Source organism: Manis pentadactyla, chromosome X (genome assembly GCF_030020395.1).
Source record: "Manis pentadactyla isolate mManPen7 chromosome X, mManPen7.hap1, whole genome shotgun sequence".
Taxonomy (NCBI): domain Eukaryota; kingdom Metazoa; phylum Chordata; class Mammalia; order Pholidota; family Manidae; genus Manis; species Manis pentadactyla.
This window is the reverse complement of record NC_080038.1, coordinates 32,204,775-32,232,569: the sequence shown is the minus strand read 5'-3', so window position 1 is coordinate 32,232,569 and position 27,795 is coordinate 32,204,775. Positions and strand designations below refer to the sequence as shown.

General features: G+C 39.1%; 1 protein-coding gene and 1 long non-coding RNA gene across 2 annotated transcripts in view; one reads left to right on the top strand and one right to left on the bottom strand.

Annotated features, from left to right (window-relative positions):
* XK (X-linked Kx blood group antigen, Kell and VPS13A binding protein) overlaps positions 1-20,246 on the bottom strand; it is a 46,221-nt gene extending 25,975 nt beyond the window's left edge. Inside the window, exons 1-2 of the mRNA XM_036908993.2 lie at positions 19,424-20,246; positions 12,417-12,679 (exon numbers count right to left, since the gene is read on the bottom strand). Of these exons, the coding sequence (XP_036764888.1) occupies positions 12,417-12,679; positions 19,424-19,668 (508 nt within the window). The 5' untranslated portion in view covers positions 19,669-20,246. The remainder of the gene's footprint in view (positions 1-12,416; positions 12,680-19,423) is intronic.
* Positions 19,445-27,683, top strand: LOC130682018 (uncharacterized). The gene is made up of 2 exons (XR_008995308.1): positions 19,445-19,584; positions 27,028-27,683. It is a non-coding gene; the product is annotated as an uncharacterized LOC130682018 (long non-coding RNA).
* The last annotated feature ends 112 nt before the right edge of the window (positions 27,684-27,795 follow it).

The following is a 27,795-nucleotide window of genomic DNA, read 5'->3' as shown; positions in this document are numbered from 1 at the left end:
TGAGGATGCACATCAAACCAATGGAGCGTTATTAAAAAACAGATGTTTAAATTCTCCTCCAGACTTCTTTGAAAATAGGCTTAATTATTATGCTTATAGATATTTTCTTCATAACTGTTCTTTTGGATTGGCTTTATTATCTTATTTTGCATATCACAAAAAATTTCCTCTTCGGTTGTATTATTTTCATAATGCACTCCCACCAGACTTTTCACTTGTGAAAATTGTCATAAGTCACCCACAAACATTTTAAGACTGCCATCCCCAGACAGCTCTTATTTACCCTGATGCTTCCTTGAAGGCCCTATAATCAGCTACAGGACAGCAGAACTCTGTGCAAAAGGACAATGACTTGGGTACTTCAAGAATAGGCTCTTGAGCACAGGCTTCTAGTATATCATCTTTGAGACCATGTCAGTGGACAGGGTCAGAATTTCAAGAACACCTTAATTGAGAAGGTGATGGGTTCATGACATGGCTATCACAATGACCAGTGGAAAATAATCTAGGTTTGCAAAGCCCAAAGACATGTACTATAAAATCAGTCCTTTGATCCTAAACTGTCCAGCCTTTCCAAATAAAACACAAGTGAAAGTTCTTAAGAGTCAGCTGCTGATTGCATTTTCCTAGAAATTCAGGAGACCATAACACCTCTGTATTGAATAGTTTAGCTTCTTTTTCCCAAAGGAGAACATTAAACACACTTTCTATCTTGAGCCCACCCATCTCTCAGGACATAGTAGAGAAAGGAGGAGACTCAACAACAGGTGGGCTGGGCTGGGCTCCCGTCCCTACTGTTCTACCCACTTGCCATGTGGCCCTGGGAGAGCTGATGACCATCTCTGGGCCAAAGCCACCTCAACTGTAAAATGGAGACCTGAAAAAATAGTCCCTGTCCCCAGTGAGCCACCTACCACTGTCAGTACAGAACTTCCTCAGGAAGAGATCATGGACTGTTAGCTGTACACCTTGAGTAGAACTTGGAAATAATTTAGCCCAGCCTCCTCGTTTGTTTTACATCCATGGAAAGGAATGTGCTCCCAGGTAAACTACACTCACAGGAGGCCACAGCCCAGCCTTCCTCCCTCTTTCACTACCTTGCCCGGCGTGTCATGAACACTCTCCTCCACAGTGGGCTGGTGAAGGCCACTCCTTCTACACTGCAGAATCCACATACCTCACAGCCACAGTATCTACCCTGCCACCCTGCTGTAAACCGGCTTCCTTTGGTAGATTTTGCTTTAACAGAAGAACTTCAAAGATATTTTCCCCACAGTGACTCAAGAACCCTAAATATAAAAGAGTACAATTTTCTGTTTTCATGAAGGACTCTGAAGAAACACTAAAATGATGCCAAATGAAGGTCCTCAGATTTAAAACTATACTCCGAAAATAATAAAATAAAACAAACAAATTCATTTTCCCAATTTATCTAAATGTGGTTCATGAACTTTTACTGGTCAATGAGCTGTTAGTGGTCAACCCCAAGAATGGAAATTGAAAGTCACATTTAGGGACATTTATAGCAATCTGGCTTTGCCCCAGTATTTAAGTGAGTGGGCTCATCCACTGTACAGGGTCTATACCAGTCCTGGTGGTGTTGTACTCAAGAGATGAGTCAAATGTGAGTTATATACTAGTTATGCAGAATGGGACTTCGTGCCAGTTCATAAGGAAGTAGCACAAGAAAACAGATAATACTGGCCCTACACCAAAGACAGCTTGAGAAGTAATGAACTATAATACGTCATTCAATGAGAAGACTGACCCTTTTGATCAATGTGAACTGAGAATAAATTTGTGATGGGAATAACAAATTTAAGTATCCTAAGTGGCCAGTTACCATAAACGAGTGGGGTGGGTCAGACATGAGACCCAGAAGAGAGGAGTGGCAAACCAGAGGCCTGACCTTAATGGGACAGCACAGTATCCCCAGCTGACTGGAATCACATGTATGTCCAGACTTTATGATTTTGCAAGAGCAGCCAGAAATCTAGATACACAGGTAAAAAGTTATTGATTTTAAATGTCAGCAGCTTATTAATTTCCTTTTATGATATCTATGTAGGACTGAAAAACCTACTTGCCATCCAGATTGGGTGTGTGAGCTGCCACTTTGCAATTTGTGCTTTAGGAAGTAATGTTTTAGAGGTTAATGGAAGGTCCTTCATTTTTAATCCTATTTTGAGGCTCCAAAGACCTTTTCTAAAGGGTTGGGCAGTCTTTTTCTGGCCCTGTCCTATAGGACCTGTCAGATACAAGGACCAGGATAGCGTGAGCCTTCAAAACACCTCAGTTCCCCAGAGTTTGTCCTTGGTGAGAGGCCTCCTAGTTCCTAGGCCTTGAGTTCATGCCAACACCAAGCTCACATTATTCCAAGTTCCCCTCAGGCTCCCTGCTGGGGCTCCCGTCTTCTCACACACAGTGTTTTCTGGTAATGCTTTCTGCCATGTTGACCTGTGTCTGACCCCAGCCTACCCGGACACTGCTTTTGATCAGAGACCTGGTTTGGCAGCCACACCATCCCCAATTCCTGGCCCTTCTTGCTCAGGTAGGGCGAGTTTTAGTTTTCTACTCCCAATAGGGCAGTGCTCATCAGTATATACATCATCATATACTCTATCAAATATATTATCATTAAATATGTCAGGTGTTTCATCTGAGAATGAGATTTATTATTGTGTTTATAATTAAGTACTTTCATAAAAAGTTCAGTAATACAGCAGTCCTCCCTTTTCTGCAATTTCACTATCTGCAGTTTCAGTTGCCCTTCCTCAACTGGTTGGGAAGCAGACGAACCTCCTTCTGACACATGGAGAGAAGGTTGATAGCCTAACGCCATGTCAGGATGCCTACATCATTCACCTCACTTCATCTCATCATGTAGGCATTTTATCATCTCACATCATCATAGGAAGAGGAAGGGTAAGCATAGTACAATATTTTGAAGAAGACCATATCATATAACTTATTACAGTATATTGTCAACTGTTCTATTTTATTACTAGTTATTGCTGTTAACCTCTTACTGTACCTAATTTATAAGTTAAATTTTATCATAGGTATGTACTTATAGGAAAAGTCATAGTACATATAGGGCTCAGTACTATCTGTGGTTTCAGGTATTCATTGGGAAGGGTCTTGGAACATATCCTCCATTTATTTAATAATCATTAAGAACTGTTTGAGTTGCATGTCCTAGACCAGATAGTAGCTTTTATGTAATATTACTACTTAATTTATTAATATTCATAAGAGAGGACAGACGAATATATTCCAAAGGACAGTCACAGCACCATAATCCCTACCTCAGGTCCTTTTTTGGAATACAGCAGGATATAAATAAAGGAAATCAACCTGAGGGTAATTCCTTTCATGCATATTTCTTTATGGTTCCCCCATCACTCATTAATCTCCATGTAAAGCCCATCCATTAAGTTCATACCAACTGCTATGCTTCCTCTTCGCTCACTCTCACTGTCATCACCTCCTGACTTTTAGACGGCCCCTGCCATGAATACAACCTTTGGCACCTAAGTCATGGTCTTTAGCTCCACCCAAGTTCTCATCATCACTCTGGGAATTCAATACACCTGGGAGGTCCCCTGCCAACCTCCTGGCCTCACAGACTTTGACTTGCTCAGAGCCAGTGAGGAAGTCTCTCCTACCACCTCAGCCAGCTACTCACACAACAGAATTCTCAGGAGGGTCAAACTCACCAAGACTGAAGCTCATACACAGTGTCCATTATTGACTCTGAGAAATAACTTTCCAACAGCAGAGTATATGAAGTTAGATGAAATATGCACAAATAGGCAAATTCAGAAAAAGTAGATTAATGATTGCCAGGAGCTCAGGGAGAAGAAATGAAGAGTATGCTGTTGAGTATGGGAGTTTTGATGTAGTGAAAATAGAGGTTTCTCCCACTATCCAAAAATAAAAGGTTCCTATGAAACTTTTTTTTTTGCTATGAAATCCGACTTTATTCTTAAATTGTATTCATTTCCTCTTTACAGCATTATTTGCTTCTTTGCTTTATTTTTATTTTTATTTTATTTATTTTATTATTTTTATTTTGGTATCATTAATCTACAATTACATGAAGAACATTATGTTTACTAGGCTCCCCCCTTCACCAAGTCCTCCCCACAAACCCCATTACAGTCACTGTCCATCAGCATAGTAAGATGCTGTAGAATCACTACTTGTCTTCTCTGTGTTGCACAGCCCTCCCCATGCCCCCCCACCACATTATATATGCCAATTGTAATGCCCCCTTTTTCCCCGCCCTTATCCCTCCCTTCCCACCCATCCTCCCCAGTCCCTTTCCCTTTGGTAACTGTTAGCCCATTCTTGGGTTCTGTGATTGTGCTGCTGTTGCGTTCCTTCAGTTTTTCTTTGTTCTCATACTCCACATATGAGTGAAATTATTTGGTACTTGTCTTTCTCTGCCTGGCTTATTTCACTGAGCATAATACTCTCTAGCTCCATCCATGTTGTTGCAAATGGTAGGATTTGTTTTCTTCTTATGGCTGAATAATATTCCATTGTGTATATGTACCACATCTTCTTTATCCATCCATCTACTGATGGACACTTAGGTTGCTTCCATTTCTTGGCTACTGTAAATAGTGCTGCAATAAACATAGGGGTGCATCATCTGTCTTTTTCAAACTGGGCTGCTGCATTCTTAGGGTAAATTCCTAGAAGTGGAATTCCTGGGTCAAATAGTATTTCTATTTTGAGCTTTTTGAGGAACCTCCATACTGCTTTCCACAATGGTTGAACTAATTTACATTCCCACCAGCAGTGTAGGAGGGTTCCCCTTTCTCCACAACCTTGCCAACATTTGTTGTTGTTTGTCTTTTGGATGGTGGCAATCCTTACTGGCGTGAGGTGATATCTCATTGTGGTTTTAATTTGCACTTCTCTGATGATTAGCGATGTGGAGCATCTTTTCATGTGCCTGTTGGCCATCTGGATTTCTTCTTTAGAGAACTGTCTATTCAGCTCCTCTGCCATTTTTTAATTGGATTATTTGCTTTTTGTTTGTTGAGGCATGTGAGCTCTTTATATAATTTGGATGTAAACCCTTTATCGGATCTGTCATTTATTAATATATTCTCCCATACTGTAGGATGCCTTTTTGTTCTACTGATGGTGTCCTTTGCTGTACAGAAGCTTTTCAGCTTGATATAGTCCCACTTGTTCATTTTTGCTTTTGTTTCCCTTGCTATGAAACTTTCTATAAGCCAAAATGATGTAAAGCAATTACTATTTTATAAAAGTGAAATCCTCTTTGGACTTCTTTTGGCTAGCAAATGCAGTTACTAATATAGGCCTTTCACAAAAGTGAAGTGGTATAAAGTAAACTTTTGGATAGGAGGGGAAACCCGTATCCTAAAATTAGGTAGTGGTGATGACTGCACCACATTGTGCATATCCTAAAATCCACTGAACTGTACACTTAAACACGGTTAATTTTATGTTATATGAATTATATTGCAGTTAAAAAAAACTTTCCAGTGGACCAAATGGTTGACTCTACCTTCTCTTCCTGAAACCAAGCTCTGACAAGGCCAAATTCATCATTGTTTGCTCAGTAAGTACAGAATCAGAGAGGAAATGGTTATAAACTTTGAATGTTGAATGGGGTCAGGTTCTGATGGACTTTAAGTCCTTCTCCTGTCAAATTGGACAATTCCTACTGACCTGCACCTCATTTACATGATGTGGCAGATACTGTTAGCTACCTACTACTGTTAGCTATACTGTTAGATACCTAGCTATCTATTCCTCCCCCTTTATTTTAAGAAAACATGATTTTGTTCTAGGTGGCGATGGACTCAACCCTATGCAGGTCATGATTAGTCTAATCCAGTGTTCCCAGACTTTGCTGATGATAAAAATCGCCTGGAGCACTTGTTTAAAAAACAAAAGAAAAATAAGACATGTCTTGAGCTTCCATCCCAGATGCAGCAAATCACAAATTTCATGGATAAGGCCTGGTAATCTGTACATTTTTAACAAGCCCCCTCCCCAGGTGACTCTTATCATCATCTGGGAAGTTTGAGGAATATGGGTCTCTAAGCCAATGGGGGGAATCCTTCCATGCTCATCTTTCCAATCTTTTCTTGCATTTAGGTGACCATGTGACCAGTTCTAGTCAATGAGACCTAAGTAAAGTCTATTAGGAAGGTTTCCGGGAAAGCTTGTTACTTACTAATAAAAGGAGAAACACACTTGCCCTTCTGCCATCATCCCTTCTTCCTGCCTTGAATGCAACTAAGATGGTGGGCACTGCAGTAGCCACCCAAGAGAAAGGCCAACAGTACTGCAGGGACATCAACTCTGCCATTGTGAACAGATGAAATAATGCCAGCTATAGCCTCCCTCAAATTCTTGCTAGATGAGCAAAATAAACCCTGCGTTGTTTAATCCTGTAGTCAAGTTTTTGTACCTTGTACCAAATGCATTCCTAATCATGTGGTAGACCTATCAATGAATCTTCTCTGACCATCTTTGTACCTCATGCTGTTGAAGCTCTCCTGAACTCATATTGCATGCCCAACACCTTTCAGCAAGCCATGTTACTTATGAAATTCTTTTGTTATCTGCCCCTCATATCATTCTTGTTCACAGCAACAATTTCAGCCCTGCTCCCCTTCTTCCTCCTTCCACAGACAAACCCCCCATGACTGTTTACCTTTGATGAATCACCTATTAATCCCTCATGACGACTTAAAAGAAACCCCTTGACAAATGCTGACTTCTCATGGTTTACTGATGGTTCTTCTTAAAAATGAAAATGGTAAAAAAAAAAAAAAAAAGAAAAAGAAAATGGTAAATACTGTGCTAGATATGCAATATCAGCTGAGGTCATTGAGGCTACACACTTATCTTTGGCCACTTTAGTCCAACAAGTTGAATTATGTGTTCCTACCCAAGCATGTGTTCTAGCTATAGGTAAAACTGCAAACATCTATACTGACTGATATTCACTATGCCCTTGAGTAATCCATGATTTTGAAATGCTGTGGAAATAACAGGGATTCCTTATCTCCAGTGGGGACAAAATTAAAAATGGTCCTTATGTCCAAAATGTATTAGATGCTATACTCCTGTTACCAGCTCTGGCTATTACTAAAGTCCCTGGTCATGCTAAGCCTGACTCTCTGGAAGCCAAAGGAAACCACCTCATGATGTCTCCATAAAAAAAACCGTTGCTCTTATGGGCTCCATAGACCAAACTTCTGTCATGTTCCAGAAAACTGCTTCCCCTAGTGATGATCTAAAAGAATTTACCAGGGAAATACAATTGGCCCTAAAAAGGAACAACAAAATTGGAAATCTAAAACCTGTCAATATCACGAAGAAAAGTAACTTTGGTTTGGACCCAGTAACAAACTGGCCCTGCCAGAAAATCTAAAATTTCCATTATGAACTACCATACATGAATTAAATCACTGGTCAACTGATAAAATGATAACATTCATGAATCAATATTGTTAGGGAAACACTGGCAAAGCCACAAAAAGCACATTTCTTATTTGCTTCATCTGTCCTAAACTTAACCCAGGGAAATCTATCCATACTGTCCCAGACATTTTGATTTACCCAATGGACCATTTGAGGTTTGGCAAATGAATTTCATATAATTGCCCTGGCTCATGGACATAAGTATGTTCTAATAATGGTTTGCATATTTTCACAATGGGCTGATGTTTTCCCATGCCTTTTCTGTAGTTAAAATCCTATTTGAAAAGATTATTCAAATAATCTTTGGGAAACCCACTGTACTGGTCAAATGCTTCGACAAGTCTGTGCTGTCTGGCCCCTCCTGCAGCATTTTCACTGTGCTCATCATCAGTCTTCAGGACTGGTCAAATGTACAAAGGGTATTATTTAAGACTCAGTTTAATTAGTTCTAACCCTCCAAAGATTCTGGCAAAAAGCATTACCATTGGTTCTTCTAAATCTTAGATCTACTCCCTTTGGATTATATAAACTTTTGCCTTTTGAAAAAATTATAAGACAGCCAATATACTTAGCCCCTACTTCTTTTGACCCACAACAATCTTTCCACAGAGTGCTCCCAGGAGACAGACATCAAACATCACAACTCACAGCCTGGAGATTTTGTGTATTAAAAAAGACATCTCCAAAATGACTTTCTTCAACCTTGCTGAAGAAAAGTACAGCCAAAAACTTCAAGGACCAGACTCTTAGATTCATATGCCTCATGTAAAAAAAAAGCCCCCAAACCTGAATGGACCCATACACTAACTGGTGACCTACAACTGAAAATTTCTGAGAACTGAAGCAGATGGCATCTGAAGTAGACAGCTTACCCAAGACATCTAGACCAGGCTTATATAATTTTCTTTGTTTTTCTCTTCTTCTTCTCTATTTACTCAATTCAAGCATTTGATTGCTTTTCCCCTGCTTTTCCTACCATCTTTTACTTTAGCTTTAACACACCATTTTATCCCCACTTTAGAAAAACTCTCATTCTGATAAGCTTACAGATTGCTGGATTTGTGCTGGAGCAAATAATACTCATGATGAACCCGAATCGGTGGCCTAGCCACTACCTTTAGAAGGATGGCAAAATCCTAATTGGCCAAGATGTAGGCTTTTCCTTTGGGACCTTTGAAACCACACATGTCCATACTTCCAGAAAACTGGCACCAAATATTATGTTTTCTACTGGGAAGCCCCCCACTCAAAAGGATATCCCTCACTCAGGTCTGGACTCTTACCCAAAATATTTATGTTTCAAAATCAATGATGAAAATGGCAAAACTCTAGGATATCTCCCACTAGATATTTGTAGCTATACTATTTTACATGACCCAGTTGAACATGAATCCACTCCCCACTGGAAGACTGTATCATCTCCTCTATTAATGTATCTCTATAATGGGGCAATAAAATTTGTAATAATACCAGGAAATGGGAAGCTAATGTGTTCCTATTCAATGGTACTTCATTGGGAATTGACTAAAAATCTGGTGAATGGTGGAAACTTAATTCAACTTAGTTTTTCCCTAGAGATCTTCCAGACCTCCACCAAAATCTTACTTATATTAGATCAGCTCACTTGTTACTCCACATCTATAGAAATTTAAGGTGCACATAACATTTCCATAATGTTAATAAACCAGATGACCATGTGCTCTATATAAATGATTGTATTTTTGATCATGAGAACCCTTCTGTTATTCCAGGGAAAATAATCTGGGCAAAGGGACCCAACTATGCATTATCTGTAGAAGACACTGAGTATTTCCTTATATGTGGAAGAAACATATATTCTATAGCTCCCCTTAATTGAAAGGGATGTTGTGGGATAGTTGCCTTCACCCCTGACACTGAAAGTAGGGAAACTTTTCACTCTACTGCTTATATACCTAATTGAGGGTCTTTCTCTTTATTAATTTAAAAGGACATGTCAGAACTGGGACTGTTATAATTATGGATAGATGCATACATATAACCCTATAATGGACAGAAAAGGTTTGGGGCATGTTTTGCCAGAGCCTTTTTCTTAGGTTGGAGTCGCAGAACTTGAAAAAGCAACTCGCAATCTTTCTATAGTTACATCCACCACTTTCAGTGCTTCTGTCTGAGCTCTTGAATATCAATGAATCCAAAAAGATAGCCTTGCAGAAATAGTTCTATGAAACTTCAGAGCCCTAAACATCCTCGCTGCTCAGCAGGGGAAACCTGCACACTACTTTGGAGAAGAATGTTGTTTTTATGTCAGGAAGTCAGGGAAAATAACACAAGAACTAAAAATAATGAAGGATAACATCAAGCTGCCAGCACAAGCTGGCCAAGCTCCTGGAACTTGGGACATTTCTGTTCTGTTAAACACAGGCAGTTGGGGAAACTGGCTAACAAGTACATTTCAATCAACAGCTATCACTGAACTGGTGGTCCTCAATTTAATCCTTTTTATTAAATTTCTACTGTTTTTTTATTAATAAATATGTCTTTTACCCAAAAATTAAATTATTTTCCTTTCAAAGGCTTTTCCTGAAATTCAACTGATCATAGACACTAAATTGTCCACCTTAGAGGGGCATAACTGAGATTCTTCATTTTCGATCCTCTTGTTCAAATGAGGTCAGTGAAATTCCCTATCATTTCCCTCCTCTGTGGGACAAGATACCTGAGGATGGTCCTCCTCAGTTCCGTGGGATAAGACACCTGAAGACAACTCTGCTCTGCTCCATAGGACATACAATACAATCTACCTACAAAGAACTACAACTTTGACAAGAATTAACAAACAGCACCTGAATGACGTAAGTGATAAGTGATGCTTTTTGCTAAAGATCTTGATCAAGAGGGAAATGTGAAATAGTTGCAATCTAAAATAGATGTAGAGGATATAAAATGGAAAACCTCACGCATGTGCCCTCAGGAAAATACAACTTAAGGCTGGAGAGACCGATTCCCCATAATTGCCTGATTTACAGAAAACTGATAATATTGCCTTAAATGATGGGGAAGTGATCAGAGGTTGCCTCATATCAACCTTGGGAAGTTTTGTTTATGGTGTCCAGAGGCATGAACAAGAAATGACCCAGGTTAGGTTGGTCTCACAAAATGAGCCAAATTGAGCCTTTGTATGACTAGATGGGGTTTGTCGGCTCAGGGAATTTCCAAAGCTCTCCATTTGTTTTGATTTTAACAGACTCTAACTAGATCCTCCCCGCTTTACGCTCCCTGCCCATAAATACAGTCCATCCCAAACCCTCAGCATACTTGCCAGTAGCTTGCTACAGTTTCCGTGTCCAGAATCTCAATGCTCTACTATTCCCAAATAAACGCCTATTCTTTGTGTGATTTTGAGCTTGCCTTTTTATTTAGGTTGACAAAGACAATCTTCTTTTTCAAAAACTTGAGGGAAAAAAAAAAACATCGGATCTACTTGTAAAAATCAAACAGGTTATCACCACATCTGGTCTCTTGCTGTGACCCTGCCACATGGAAAAACAGTGAATTGGGAAAAGTTACAGTGGCATGCAGAGGCCTCGTCCTGGTCAGTGCCTGTTCCAATTGTAAGTCCTTAAAGAACAAGGATACTGCTGTATTTATTGAGCACCTAGTTTCTCCCTGGGGCTGTGGGAGGCATTTTCATATAAATGTTAATCCACCAAGATCTGAGGCCTCAACTTAAGGTCTTGATACATATTAAGAATCATGGTCAGTCTGAGGTCACCTGGATAAGGCAGACAGCTGTAAATGCAAATACCCTGTGATCCAGCCATAAGTTAAGACATTTTACTATCCAGCCTAGAGTACAGGCAGAAAGAGGAAAATACTGAGGCAAGTAAAATTATTAGGAGTGATTTATTATTTTAAATTCCAATTTCATTGCTACCTTAAATATGTCACTTCAGGCTTTTAACTCATTTTTGCTTACCTACAGTAGCAAAACTTACCAGAATATCTGGTTTTCATTTACCCATAATATAAATATTTGGGAAGGGTTATTTCCCCTTCTCATGTGAATGCTTTTCACTTTTGTCAAATGCATGTAGAGGTTTTGTAAAAATCTGACTTAACCAAAACCTGCTCTCAATTTGATGACATGCATATAGCTAAAAAGTTAGAGAAACGTGTTCATTTAAAAGCTGAAATACCTATTAGAACTCCAAGAAGACAGGAGAGTGCTCTTGGTTCCATCATTCACCACAAAGAAGCTGTTAGAACCAACTATCTCAGCTGATTTAGAACTATCACAAAATGGTAGGCAAAAACCAAAGAGGCCCAGTCTCTGGCAGCTGTATTTTCAGCCTACGGCAAGCTCTATTTTCCAAACTGGGCACAACAGTGAACTTCCCCTGAAAAAGAGTCAGAGTTTTCTTCCCTTCCCTTCCTTTGAACCTCAACAGGGTTCCTGAGGAATTCAACAAAGAAAATGCGGAAGAGGTGATGTTGCCTGACTTTCAAGGCTGAATCACCAAAGTTGACACTTTTCCATGGGCCCTCTGTTGCTCTTAGGACACTTGCCCTTGAAAGCAGCCACCATACTGTGAGGAAGTCCAAACTAGCCCACATGAAGAGAGAAAATGGAGAAGATCTGAGGCCCCCTGCAATAGCCAGTGTTAACCAAAAGAAATGTGAGTGAATGGGCCTCCAATGCATTCTAGCCCCCCATCTTTGAGCCACCCCAGCTGATGCACAGTGGAGCAGAGTGACCCCTTTTGAGCTCTGCCCAAATCACGGATCCATAAGCAAAATAAATATTACTTTAACTCACTAAGTTTTGAGCTTAGTAACTGGAACACAAGCTCAAAATTGAATGCACATATGAATGAATTTCACCTGAAACAAAATAAACTTTGTTTTCCTCCCCATTTGATCCCCAAATACAAGCAAAAATAAAAATATACACATACATCTTCCAATAGTGATGTTCTGCTGCAAGGTGCTTATATACAGCTGGAGGGTGAGCTGCGGTGCTGAGCCCAGGAATGCCTGGATCACTGATGCCCGGCTGAAGGCAGATCGGTGGGTGAATAGCTTGCCCTCTGCCTGGCCAACTTCCTTCTCAATCTCCTCCGAGAGGCCATCTTTTGGTATCTGTCGTTTCTTGGTGATGCTGACATAAGGCTCTTCAATGTGGCCTGACTGACAATAGATGCAGAAGACTTCAAAACACCTGGAAACAAATCAACAAGTCATGATTATCAGAGGCAGACAGGGTTGTTTTTTTTCTCAGTTCCTCTGCTTACATTTAGCCTGATTCTCAAAGCCTTGACTTGGCTAGTCTGGTCTGTCTGCCCTCCTCTAAAATCATCCACTCTATAGACCAGTTCTGAGCACACACTTCTCTTGAGGCCCTCCAACAGGCCAACTTGAACTGAATGTGAACTAAACTGATAGGTGATGCTGAAGGCCACTAAGGTAGGGAAACGAAGTCAAGAATGGGAAGTAGTTCAGTCTCCAGCGCCATAGAAAAATGTTCAATTTCCCTTCTTGACACTTATTACCTGTGCAGCCCTGGGCATGTCATTAACCCCTTGAGTCTTTTCCTTCAATTATAAAGCAGGGATAATACTTACTTTGCCACACTGTTATGGAGATAATACAGCATATGGGTGTGTATGTGTATATGCATATACGTATAAACACATACCTATATACATATTTTTTCCACATCCAATAGATGGCCCAAATCACCTCAGTTAGAGCAACAGCTATGGTATGGAGGTGACCCAGTACAGAGCAGCTTGCTATCTGCCATTTCTCTGGAAGACCACAATATATTACCCATCTTTGCTCTCACAAGCCCTTATCAGACATGACTAAAGCCAATCATGCGTAGAGGCCTGCCAGCTGTGTCTTATTTATGGAATTTCAAGCCTTCCCTAGGGATGGAGACTTAACCAGTTACCTTTCTAGACTGACAGAGTACCTGGCTTTTAAAATTGGATTGTCCTCTCTAGGTAATGATATGGGTACTGAAAGGAGGAAGAGTACTCTGAAGTGTGTGTGTGCGCACACATACACACACATAAATGGATTGATGGATCGATAGAGGGATGGATAGATGCATGAAATAAAATGCTAATTGCAGAATTGTAAAATACTTGGGTGCTCACTATACAGTCCTTTCAAGTTGCCTTCTGTATGTTAGAAGAAAATTTTCATAATAAAATGCTGGGGGAAAAATGGGTTTTTCCTCAGAGGAAGAAAAATGCTCATGGCCTTAGGTTTAAAAAAAAGGAATTTTCTTCCCCAAACATACATTTTTATAACAACCTTATAATGCTGCCAGGAGATTTTATGGCTTCATTTATTTTATTGAATGTCGTTAACTTTGTACTCTCATCCTGAGGCAACTATGGCAACAAGAACACATTTATAATTTGAAATAAAATAAAACTTGAGGTAAGAGGGAATGCAGGAACCTCTCTTGTGAATACAAAGTGGCCATGTTTTGTGATTATTACCTTTGTTCATTTGTTCCTGGGAGAAACAAGGTACACAGCAGTTTGTGTGTGTGTACATGAGAGAGTGAGTGTGCATGTGAAAAAGGGAGTTTTGCCTGCTACTTTTTGTCCACTGGGGTCAAGGATACTTTATTACACTAAAACATGTAAAATAGCCTGGACCAATTTGTTCAGCTGAAAATAATGAAGTCCAAGTTTTCAGTTCAAGTCCAGATGATCCAATTGAATTTTCTCTGAGAAAAACTCAAATCTATGATTTGAGGCCTAGCAGCTTCATGCTGTTGGACCACTGACCACATTAGGGACTAGAAGACAGAATAAACTGAGCAGTGTCTTAAATCTCAGTTATGTTATGAATGCAGATGCACTCTGATAAGTGCTGTGGGGAATGCAAAGGCAGCTGGGATACCTCTGCCTCATTCAGAGGTGCTCACAGTCTAAATAAGGATAATAAATAATGAATACAACTAATATTTACATAGCACTTTGTTTGTAAAACATTTCTCATACATTAACTCACTTAGAAAGAAAGCATACTGCCAAGAATTTGAATCATAGTATTTTTGTAATAGCAAACTTGTTGGAATACTTGAAAGTTCCCCAAATAAAACAATGATTAAATAAATCATGATATATGTATTCAATGAGATATTCTCCAGTCTTCAAGATTGACGGTATAGACATACATCTACTGATATATTAAAATGTTTACTATATTTGGTAAGTGAAAAGAATAAGTTACAATAGAATATATATAGAAAATTCCATTTTTTGTAAAAAGAAAATTATATATATATAAAAATATATATGCACATCACAAAAACATACACATAAACAGAGCTTCAGCTGGCTCATACTGACTCAAGAGACTGTTAAATAGTCAGGAATTTTGTGAGCCGGTTGTTAAACAACTGGTAGCTTAAAATAGGCCATGATGGGAATATTTACATCACAGAAATCAACAAACACTACAAATCAGGGCTTTTTTTCCCAAGAGACAGTTTGCCAGCTTATTGCTGTAAAAATATAAATAAGGATATAAAACAAAACATTAAGAATTGTTCCCTATTAGGCAGCCAAATTAGAGGCTTTGAATTTTTTTTTAACTGTGCTTATCTGTTTTCTGTTCTTCTGTTGTTTTCAACAGTAAATACATTTTACCTGAAAACTAAAATCAAGCTTAGAATTTTTAAAGATTAAACAAACAAACAAGAAACACCAGCACACACTAAAAGCTGGATGAATGAAGTGAACGTTCAGAGAAAGCAATTCCCTTAATGCTGAGGAAGGGGCAGTACTAAACAGGAAGCAGTTACAGAATTGTAGACAAAATGAAACTTAAAAGTCTACCACTGGAAACAAAAGGTATTAAATGAGTGAATCACAGAGATGGCCATGAAGCACAAGTGGACCTCCCCACCACCCTCCCACCGACACACACAATCCACTGTTTTTCTCAACTAATATGTTTTTCTTAGCACAGAGTCTTGCATGTAGTAGGTGTTTAAGAAATTTGTGAAAGGCCCTAAGACTTCCACCACTTACCACACTGGTTAAGAAAACTGATAAAAAACAAACTACTCTTCTTGGAATTGTGCAAGACTTGTCCAATTACTCCAAACCTGTTTTGTTTTGTTTTTGCTTGAGAGGTTGTCCAAATATAGCTGTAAATTAAATATTTTCATCAACATCATTCAAGGTACTTTTTCAGTATCATGTAGACCAAGGGTTGGCAAACATTTTCTGTAAAGAATTTACAAAGAGTAAATATTTTAGGCTTTGCAGGTCATGCTCTCTATTGCAACTACTCTACTCTGCTGCTTAGTACAAAAGCAGTCACAGACAATACATATATGAATGAGGATGCCTGTGTTCCAATAAAACTTTATTTACAAAAACAGGCATTGGGGGGATTTGGGCCCAGTTTGCTGACCCCTAATACAGATTATCAGTAGGTTGATCTTCTTTGTTTTCTACGTTATCCCATTTTCAAGCATCATAGTGGAAATTTATTGCTCAACTGAAACCATGCATGTCGGTGGCAGCATAAATATCCTGTGGTACCAGAGATCCTCTAATGTAGTTAATAAAAACACATTTTCAGAAGACATACTAAGATTCCTTATATGGCACATTATCTTCATATGACACACATGCTCTGTGAAGCTACACAAGAAGCAAACTAGTTAAATAGAAAGTGCCATGTGACCTTTGAAAAACCACTTGCATAATCTCACTGAGCCTCAATTCCTCAACTGTAAAAAGAGATAATGACAGCGCACAAGGTTTTACAGTGGATGGAACACTGTATGTAAAAGCCCTTTGCAAATTAAAAAGAAAGCTCTTAAAATTTGGGCTATTATTATTTTAAAGTCTTTTGAAAGTTTTTTACAGAGAAAAATACTATGGTGTATCATTTTGCAATGTTCTATAAAAAATTACTGGAACTTCTTAGCTTTTATTTTATAAATCCAGATTATCAATGACCATTTTTTCCTTATTATACCAGTAAATAAAAATGAAGAAAAATTCCCTGAACTTGTAACTCATTTATATTTATTCCTTCTCCCAATTAATTTATAAAATTAACATAATTATAAAAGAAGGATAAACAAATTTTATTGTTAAGAGGTGTGTCTTCGCCTCTGGTTTTACAGAATATTTATTATCATTCACAGTAAGATTGTTTTTAAAATAGAAAAGTAAATACATTCAAGACAGTATTCAATGTTCACATCTTTCCAACCCAGCCTTAATGAGGAAACAACCATACGAACTACAACTACAGTTTTAACTATGACTGATATAAATCAAATATGGTGCTCTCTGATGCTCCGCTAGGAAAGAAGGAGCAGGGCCGGTTTGTAGTATTTAGCCCATAACCATTACAGTGTAACATAGTTCAGTTTAACTAAGCGAATCCAAAAACAGCATCTCACCTAAAAAGACTGTGAGTTGAGCTAGTTAGTACCCACCCAAAAATAAATAAAGCTAAATTTTCCAAGAAGAATTTCAAAATATTACTACATCTAATCAATAAGGAGGGAAAAGAAACACACCATGACTCTCCTTTGTTTGGGGGAAGTAATTTTGATCTTTATGTACAGCTGATGTCTTGGAGTTAAAATAGAACCAAACAGTCATCAGGAAGAACTTCTTCTAAGAAGATATTAAGAGGTGCTAATACACAACATCAAATTGCTTTTCTTTTTATCTGGAAGCTAAGAGGCTTGGAACCACATTTTGCGTGTCTCAGCTCTAAGATCATGGATCCAGTATTGCCTTGAAATAAATCAGCTGCATTAGAATGAGACAGTCCCTATTGATTGAAAGGGGTTGTTTGTTGCTTTGTTTTTTAGGTTTTAGATTCTTTTTCTCTCAAGTTGACAATGACTCATTCAGAATTTTCTGAAAATAGGTTTTTTTATGGTGTTGAAACTTATTTATGCTGAGAAGTTATCTCATCAAAGCACCGAACTTTTTTTCTTTAATAAAGTTGTAACATTTTTACTTTAACTGAAAAATGTAGGTAAGTATATAATGAAGGAAAAAATTATGCATTTTTCTACATTTTTCAGGAGAAAACTAAATCATCCATAACTCTACCATCCAGAAATGACAACTTGTCACAACTTGGTCTATTTCCTTGAGCTCAGGTTTTTGTGCCATCCTGATTTTCTTATGTCATTAGCTTTGTCTTGGGTGACTCAGTATTTAGAAATATTTTACATGACAGCAAGTATAGGGTTTTATCACTTACCTGGATGGCTAGTTTGTGTTTTTAAATTTTGCCAAAATGACCAAATTTTCTCAATTAAAGATGGAACTATTGATATAATGTATTCCACACTGTTCTGCCTTCTTTCGCAGAGTACAGGGAACATAATTAACTCAACTCCATTTCTAATAAGAAGCCTCATGAATGTGGTCTGGGGTCTCATGTTCCTCATCTATAAAATGGGTACAATTACATCTACTTTATGGTGCGGATTTCATCAACTGAGAGAGATAAGCACCTACCAAAACGTCCAGCACAAGGAGCATTTGAGAAATGTCAGCTCCCCTTTCACCACTTTACTTAAACATCATGAGCAATGAGTTTTATTTTCACAGATGAGGTTAATAAATGATGAGTGCCTTGACCAAAGTTAGATCACACTGATTTTACTGATCAGGAGTATAATCAGGACACTGTGGCCTACTTGGCCAGAAAGGACTGTCTCCTCACTTAATAGCTCCAAACTGCAGGACTTTTAAATTCCCTTCACTCTCTCTTTTTCCCCTAACTTCTTTGCTTTCACAATGTCAGTAGCAACTTCTTACCCCCACCAGTATACCTGTTTCTCTTCCTTTCTAGGATTCTGTGCCTTCTGGAGGGTGGGAAACTCATTCACTAAGTTTGCTCTGACTGTGTAAGCTACAAGTTGGTATTCTGAGTGTCACTTGGGATGGCTGTCTTCATTATGAAGTAGAAAGTTTTATTACATGGCTCTGTAAAATCTATCTTGCTACTGGACTGTGTGTGTGTGTGTGTGTGTGTTGGTGGTGGTGGTGGTGGGTGTTATTTCCTGGTAGGAAAGGTTCCTGGCTAGTTGAATTTTCTGGCAGCTGAGGTGTGTCTCTGGCCTTTCGGTCTCTTTGAATTTCGCTATCACCTCTGTCTAAAGTTCAGTATATTCTTTTCCAATCCAAATAGAAACCCTTTAGTTTTGCATTTCCTGCCGAGATGAAAAACACAAAAACACATTTTATACTCAATTCATGGTCCTTCGATAAACCAAAGTCTACTTCACTACCATATATATTTTTTCCTTTTTTGTGTTAATAATAAATTATTTCCATAGATGTCACTCATCATTTTTCTTAACACACCACGAAGTGTTTGTCTCTATGGCACATTGTGTTCCAGCTCCAATTACTACGTTTATAAATTAGGCAGGGCCAGAAGGCATTTCTACAACCCCGTATGTTTCCACACCAAGAGAAAAGAATGATGCATGGCTTTCTAGAATTCTGTATGAAAATTAATATTTGTAAAGTGCTGAGAACAGTGCCTGTCACACAGTAAACCCCACGTGTTTCCTACGTTAAGGTAAATATTCTGCATGCGCTTTTGATCCCAAGGATCTGTCACGACGCCAGCAGATCCTGCCAGAGCCCAAGGAACGGCGAGCCACACGACACTGCCCTTTATGTTAGTCAGATTCAGCTGGATATTGGCTGTTTCACACGCTAGCACCTGAGGGGAACGCAGTACGCCGCAGTTTTATTCGCAGCCCCCCGGGATTTTGTCGCATTCCTGTGCCTGGAACGGCAAGGCTGAGGGGCAGGGCGGCCGGGCTGGGACCCGGTCCACCACCCGTCCTTCCCGGAATGCCGCTCCCCTCGCTAGGGCAGGTGGGGGAGAGCGCCCGGGGTCTGCGGCCTAGGGCCCCGGGTCCCGCACGCACCTGAAAAGGGGCCCGAGTTGCAGCAGGTGCAGCAGCAGCACCAGCGGGCGGTCGCGGCTGAAGTCGCGGTGCACGAAGAGGAGCGTGAGCTGCACAAGCGCACAGGGCAGCAGGGAGAAAAGCAGCGTCAGCGCCTGCCACATGCCATCCCCGCCCGAGCGGTAGGTGCTGCTCAGGTACAGCGCCGCCGCCGTCTCGGCCACGAACAGGAACACGGACGCCAGCACAGAACCCGGGAATTTCATCTCTGCGCGTCAGCTGCGCGTACCGGTGGCGGCGGCGGTCGCCCAACGGGCTGCAGGCATACCCGGCCCCCACTGCTCCCGCGCTCTGCGCTGCCCGCCGAGGGCACGGGCCTGGGGGCAACCGACCCGGCTCGGGTGGGGCGGGGAGCGCGGCCTCTCGGAGACACGCCCACGCGCACTGTGCGCCGCCCGAGCGCCAGAGTGTCGGCGGTGTCCCCGCGGCGACGGTCCTCTGGCGGGCCCCGAACCCGCGTCCCGCCGCAGCTTGCGCCTGAGTCCCAGAGGGTACGGCGGGCCCTTCTAGCCCCGCCGCAGCCTCTGGGTCCTAGAGCCCTTCGCTGACAGGCGCATTACAAGCGTTCTTAGGAAAAACGACTTTTCCCAAGAGTATATTGGTTGTGGGTTTGTTGTACATGGCATTTGTTATGTGGAGATACGTGTCCTGTACACCCACTTTGTTGAGCATTTCTATCATGAATGGATGTTGAGTTTTGTCAAATGCCTTTTTAGCATCTATTGAAATAATCATACGGTTTTTATCCTGCCTTTTTGTTAATGTGGTGTACCACAGTGATTGATTTACGACTCTTGTACCATCCTTGGATCCATGGAATAAATCCCACTTGGTCCTGATGAATGATCCTTTTGATGTATTTTTGATTCAGTTTATTAATATTTTGTTGAGGATTTTTGAGTCTCTGTTCATCAGGGATATTGGTCTGTATTTTTTGTTTTTGTGGTGTCTGTCTGGTTTTGTTATTAGAGTGGCGCTGGCCTCATGGAATGAGTTTGGAAGTATTCCCTCCTCTTTTATTTTTTGGAATATGTTCAGAAGGATGTATATTAGCTAGTCTTTGAATGTCTGGTAGAATCCATCTGTGAAGCCATCTGGTCCTGGATTTTAATTTATTAGGAGTTTCTTTATTTCTAGTTCAATTTCATTACTAGTAATTGGTCTGTTCAGATTTTCTGCCTCTTCCTGGGTCAGTTTTGGAAGGCTGTATGTTTCTAGGAATTTATCTAAGTTTTTAGGTTGTCCAATTGATGGGCAAATAATTTCTCATAGAATTCTTATAATTCTTTGAATTTCTGGGGTGCAGGTTGTAACTCCCCATTTTCCATTTCTGATTTTGTGTCCTCTCTTTTCTTCTTGATAAGTCTAGCTATAAAACAAAAAGGCAACCTACCAAACTGGAGAATATATTTGTAAATGATATGACTGATAATGGGCTAATATCCAATGTACATAAAGAACTCATACAACTCAACACCAAAAAAAACAAATAATCCAATTAAAAAATGGGCAGAGGACCTGAATAGACATTTTCCCAAAGAAAACATACAGATGACCAACAGACACATGAAAAAGAAATGCTCAACATCACTAATCATCAGGGAAATGCAAATCAAAACCACAATGAGGTATCACCTCACACCAGTCAGAATGGCTGTTATTCAAAAGACAAGAAATAACAAGTGTTGCTGAGGATGTGAAGAAAATGGAACCCTTCTGCATTGTTGGTGGGAATGTAAATTGGTGCAACTACTGTGGAAAGCAGTATGGAGGTTCCTGAAAAACTAAAAATAGAAATTCCATATCACCCAGCAATCCCACTTCTGGGAATTTACCCAAACAAGAGAAAGTCACTAATTCACAAAGACATATGCACCCCTATGTTCATTGCAGCATTATTTACAATAGCAAAGATATAGAAGCAACCCAAATCCCCATCAATATATGAATGGATAAAGAAATGAGGTACGTATACACAATGGACATTAGCCATAAAAAGAAGGAACTCTTGCCATTTGGGACAACATGGATTAAGCTAGGCAGAGAAAGACAAATACCGTATGATTCCACCTATATGCAGAAGCTAAAAAACAAAAGAAACAAAATAGACCCATAAATATGGACAACAAGGCTGTTGGTTACCATAGCGGGGAGTCAGAGGGGGGGGAATGAAATCAATGAAAGGGATAGTTACAAACTGCAAACAAGTTCATCATAGGAATGGAAGTACAACACAGAGAATATAACAATAATACTATAATATCTTGGTATGGTAATGGGGAACTATACTTAAAACTGTGGTAAGTATCTAGTAATGTATATAATTACTGAAGCACTATGTTGTACATGTGAAACCAATATAATATTGTATATCAATTTTATTCCAATTAAAAAAGAATAAACAGCAACTCACTGGACCCAGAATTGCAGTCTGGATGCTTTTCCAGCCCAGAATCCTTTTTCTGGGCCTAAGGAAGTCAAATGCCTCAAAGGGCCAGTGTTTCCGGTCATTTAAAAATAACCAGACCACTCAGGTGCTTTGCAAAGTACAACTGTATTGTCATGCAGCCAGAATTTAACTTTTCCCTGTGCCAAGTAAGCATGTCTCTCCATCTTCCAAATACAGTGTGAAGCATCATTTCCAATGGTGAAAGAGTATCAGAAACAATCCTTAGGAGCCAACGTCTTCTCTCCCAGAAAAACTGCCTACAAAACTTATTCCTCTGTAACTGTGACTAACTCAGATAGGGCAAAGACAAGAGCCTAATAAGGAAGTGGTTTTCTGCCCCAAGTCATACCTCTGCTTGCGGGTGTGTGCCAGCCCCAGGACTAAGACAATTCCTTTTCACTCACTGAACTACTGACAGCCTTCTTGACATCAGGTTGGGCTCAGTGTACCATTGTCCTCAGAGCTTGAACAAGTCACTAAATCTCTCTAAAACTCAGGTCCTGATCTGCTCCATAAGGAATTAGACTTTAATAATTGCAAGCTCTCTTTTCCTGCTGAAATTAGGTAATTCCATCAATTGTAAGGTATATCTGCCATCTATTTAGGAAAAAATGTCAACATGAACAGCATGTGAAGATTCAGTAGGAATTGAGACAAAAAATTGTAGAGGGGGAGAACATGAAGGGCTGTTTTTCTTCATTCTTGTGTGGCGTGGGAAAATCTATTTATAAGGGTTAAGTGGAGGATTCAGCAGACAGCTGAGAGGTACCAGGCCCATTCTCTAAAAGGATTACTAGTATCTATTTATAGCACCTAGGAGGCCACCATGTCCTGGATCAAGACACACATACTGTCACAAATACAAAATAGGCAGCAACACTCCACAGAGTATTTGTTAATATTTTATTTGACACTGCTTTAAGCTTTAAAATAAAAATTAATTTGTGGCTTAGAATTATTAATTAGAGCATACTCAATATTTAGCATTAGATTTTATTTTAAGGCAAAGAATTAACACAGGTTTTACATTATTAAGAAGACTGTACATAAATATGGGAGGGGGTGATAAGCCAATAAGCAAAATTGCATTAAGCACTATGGAGTCCAGTTTAGGCAAATTATTTTCTACAGTACAAAACTAATACAGAAAACACATTTGGAAATATCACAGTGTTTAGAACATTGTAATAGCAGTTTTTAAATCAGTAAGGTGCATTTCAAAGCTCGTGACTCAATCCTGCTTCTAAAGAGATTTCATTATACCATGCAGTGACTGTGAGCAGACCCCCCATGTGAAGGGGAGGCAACATCAACTGACTGTAGCACTTTCCCCTCCAGGAACAACCAATAACAAAAGCTAAAATCTGATGAGCACGTGTAAGTTGATCTTTCTCAGTCTGCATACCAGCTAATTTGCCCCAGTGACCAAGCCTTTATGTATTAACATTTACCATTTTGTCCTTGAGAATAATATATACCTTCAAGCATATGATTGCTTGTTTCCCTGTCAAATACCTAAATGGATTTTGACTAAAGATCAATTTAATGTCATGTATTGGTATTAGACTTTCTTCCTAGCACTGCATTATCCATTTTTTAAAAATATTATATACACAATAATAGACTTATATAAAGTGGTTTTTTGGTATCATAATATGTAACATACCAGAATACTTAAGAATTTGGTTTTATTATAAAATACAGTACTACAACATTTTGTGATATAGTAAAATATCTGACAGAATATTCCGCTCTAAATTTAGACCTAACTGCTATAGATATGTCTTTGAAAGTGCTTCAAAGTACCCCTAAGGGAATATAATAATTAGCAAAGGGTTATAGAACCTATTTTTTGGCAAAAAGATATTTTTAAAGAAGCCTCTTATTTTGTGCACAACAGTTTCAAAATTTTAGTTATCTATAACCGATAACTGGTATTGGATTTAGTGCTAATGGATATTAGTAGGATTTTAAAGTAAAATAACTAATCTCTATTATTTGGTGTATTTTTTATAAGTTTATGTTTTTAACTGCATTTGTGCTGAGGCAAATGTATTGAAAAGAGTACAATTTTATTAATTTGTTGAGTAGTTTCTCAAAATTCAATAGTACCTTAAATAATAGTATGTATTCATTCCTAGGTGCAATTAGGAACAAGCAGTTATATTCTATTGACAGATTACTCTTGTCTATCCCCCCAAATAATTAAGGAATTGCACTAGTTTACTACTGAATGTGAAATGTATCACTAGGAAGGTGAGCTTTTTTCCTCCAGTGATACAATCACATTTCTGTAAATATTGTGAATTGTGCAAAAAGTCATTTTGGTGAAGTAAATTCTATTCACTTGGGAAATGCACATTATGAAACTAACGTGGCACTGACTATTGCACAGTATATGGCTTTGCAAAGTCTTTCCCCTAATAATTGGATTCTACAAAATCCATTAAATTTTTTTTTGATTTAGCGCCATTAAATCCATGAGATTAAAATCCAGACCTTCTTTCCAAGTAGAGCTCGCTGAGCTGTTCCAAGATGGGAAAGCTGTTACCTTTTAAGAGAATGGGCTGTGCTTCCTTATCAGACAGATTCTAAAACCAAACTTTTGCACTTAGAATTTTCCACTCCTACTCTTGGAGAATCTATATAAAACTCCTGGTATTCTTTGCATTTTTGAAAGCAAAGGGGTTTTAGTGCTGCTATAGTCTTCAGAAGATATCTCTAATATTGAAGTACAGAAGTCCTAAAAAACAGAGACAAAACCGATCACTTAAATCAATCTTCTTATTTGAATACATCCACATATAAAGGTTACTACAGTCAACTTGGACCAAATTCAGCCACAGAAGTAATTTCATTGGTAATAGCCACTTAAGCACAGATTGTAAAACAAAACTTATGGAGGCAGCCTCAGAGCTCCCATTAAAACAAAGGCAAAAAGATAATTTGCTAAAGACTGACAGCTGTCAAGTAATAGCCTGTATCTTCTTTAAACTGATTACTAAGTCACAGCTAGTTTAGCAAAACAGCACACATTAAGCACGTAAATTAAAATGACACACAAAATATGAAAAGAAAGCATCAGCAGAAACAGCATTACTCTACTTAAGCTGTATTCTGTTTATCCACTCAAGTGTTTCTCCCCTTTTTAGTGTGCTCATCATTTCTGAAAGAATGAGAGGAAGGTGTATATTTGGGTACTTTCTGAAGATCTTTGTCCATATGCAAGACATTAAAGCCGTCTCCTGGTTTCAGTTTAGTAGGTGGTTCTAGAATAAGAAGATAATATCTTGGCTCCCAGGTGACTCCAAATACAAAGAATAAGAAGAGACAGGCTCCAAAAAGAGAGGAGAAGGAGGGGAAGACACAAAGGTTTTCTTATGTAGAGACACTTGAGGCAATTTCAGAATTCTTGTCCCTACAAGTGTGGAAAAGAATGACCCCTTCATAAGGGCAAGATCATTAGTAGGGATTAATACTCTGGGACAAAAGTCATCTTTAATGTGCCTGGGGGGCACATAACAAATATTTTAAGTATACCATAAACATACCATGCAAGACTAACCATGTTTTTATACTAGTAGCTGGGCAACATTGACAATCAGGAGGTTGGACCTTATAGAACTCAACAACTTCAAACAGGCTGCTTTACACAGGGAGGTTTTCTCAGAGTCTGTGATACATTGGCACCATAGATATTTCCAAAAAGGTACAAAAAAACCAGAACTTTCCTAACTTATTTAGTCACAGAATCTATTTTTCCACAGGACAGGTTTTGCTACCAGGGTTCAGCATTTGGGAAACTCCAAAGTACTCAAATAGCATGCAGGGTTTTGTTTCAATTTTATCTTATAACAACAAAAATATCCACAAGCTGTAAAAAGATGTCATCAATACTGTGAAACAGCAGTGGGATGCTAGCCCTGTGCTGTCCAATAGAGTAGCCAACCCACAGGTGGCTCTTAAGCACTAGAAATGTGGCGTGTCTGATTTGAGATGTGTAGTAAGTACAAAATACGCACCAGACTTTAAAGCCTCATAACAAAAAAAATGTAAAATATTTCATTAATAATTTTGCACAGATTACATGTTGAAATGACATTTTGGATATACTGAGTTAAATCAAATGCATTACTAAAATTAATTTCACCTTTTGAGTTTTACTTTTTCATGTGGCTACTAGGAAATTTCAAAATTATGTGTGACTCACATTTGTGGTTCTATTTGTGAAAGTCACATCTATTATCTTCTACTGTTGACTACTAATGGCTTTACCCTGGCAGAAGTTTTAATGAAAATGAATACTTAAGATAGACAACTAGAAGTCTAACTAGGGCTTTCATTAATTATGTGCTCATTTGTTAGAGTAGTTAACACACAATGAAGACCCATTCTTTAATCAACGTATGTTTGTGTACATCCATTCACTTAGATATATCTAATAGCTACATGTTGGGCTTTATTTCATATGTGATACTGAGTCTCCCTAAATTAGTCTCTCTTTCTCTGTCACACACACACACACACACCGGACTAAGAGGAAACAAACAGGAAGGCCTTGCAAACTGTTTTCACAGTCCTTGACAATCAAGCCTTATTTATCTTTTCTACCTCTCTCCCTTCTTCTTCTTCAATATTGTACAGAGAGGAGAAAGCAAGAAAAGAAAGGTTAATCTGTTCCTTTAACATACTACCTCCCAGCCAAGAACAAAAATATGGATGATTTAGTTTTCATTTTAAACAATTTTTCAAGTTCAGTTTAGAGGGGTAAGTAACAGGTCCACAAAGCCAAAAGAAGATGCAGAAAATTCTCTAGCTAAGGGACATTGCCATTTGTGGAAGAGTCTAGGTGGAAATGACAAAGTTCAATACTTCAAGAAAATCTAAAAGTATGTTTTTAAACCCTAAAGGCATCATCCATCCGGCCTCAATTCATTAGCACTTTCAGTCAAAGAAGGAGAGAGAGGGCACCCCCAGTATGAGAATTTTGATAATGTAGAGGCACAGATATTTAAAGTAGCATCAACTTTTTTTCCCATGACATACAAGTTAAATGACCAGGTTTCTTTATGGAGAAGAAGCAGATAAATACAGTCGCCATTCTATTCCCATGCAGAGCTGCACTCAAGGTGGGCTGCCCTGGACCTGTGATCTGACTGCAGAATGGGCCCAACTCCTGTTGCTGACCTGGAGGGTGGTGCTTCTGTCCAGAGGGGAGTCCAGCCTTACTGAGCCTGGAGCTTTCAGCTACGAACTGACATGGATGGAAGAGATAATGAGAAAACCTGCCCTCCCAGGCAAAAGGAGGTCACATGATTAAGCAGACACAGGAAAAAACATATCAGAAGGTACTATTTAAAGAGGAGGAACAGGACAAGAAGTTGCTGAATCAGGGGTGGGGGTGGGGGTAGGTGGGTAGGGATTAGAGGTCCCAAGAAACAATAACACCCATGAGTAGGATGACTGGTTCTTAGCCACATTAAATGTGCATCCACAACTCACACTGAGATGCTGAGCGGGCTGCAAGCTTTCCCGCACCCAGCCCTTTGCTGGCCTTCTCATTTGCTTTCCTTGCCAAGTTTATGCCAAGATAACATGGCCTTGCTGAATCTGAGGCAGGTCATTTAGCTATTAATTTGAGATAGTGTTGAATAAATAACCCAGCTCCCCAAAGGAAGGCCTTATAATGCAATTGAGAGTATATTTCTATCACTGTATGTCATGCAGTTCTGAGGCCTGAATTAAAGTGCAGACCAAACACAACTAAAAGTACTTTGTTTCCAGTTCATTTTTGCTCTGCAGACCTAGCCTGCCAGCTCCTTTTCTCATATTACTGGCACTGTAATCCTTTGTTTCCAGCAAGCAAAATAAATATTTACATTAA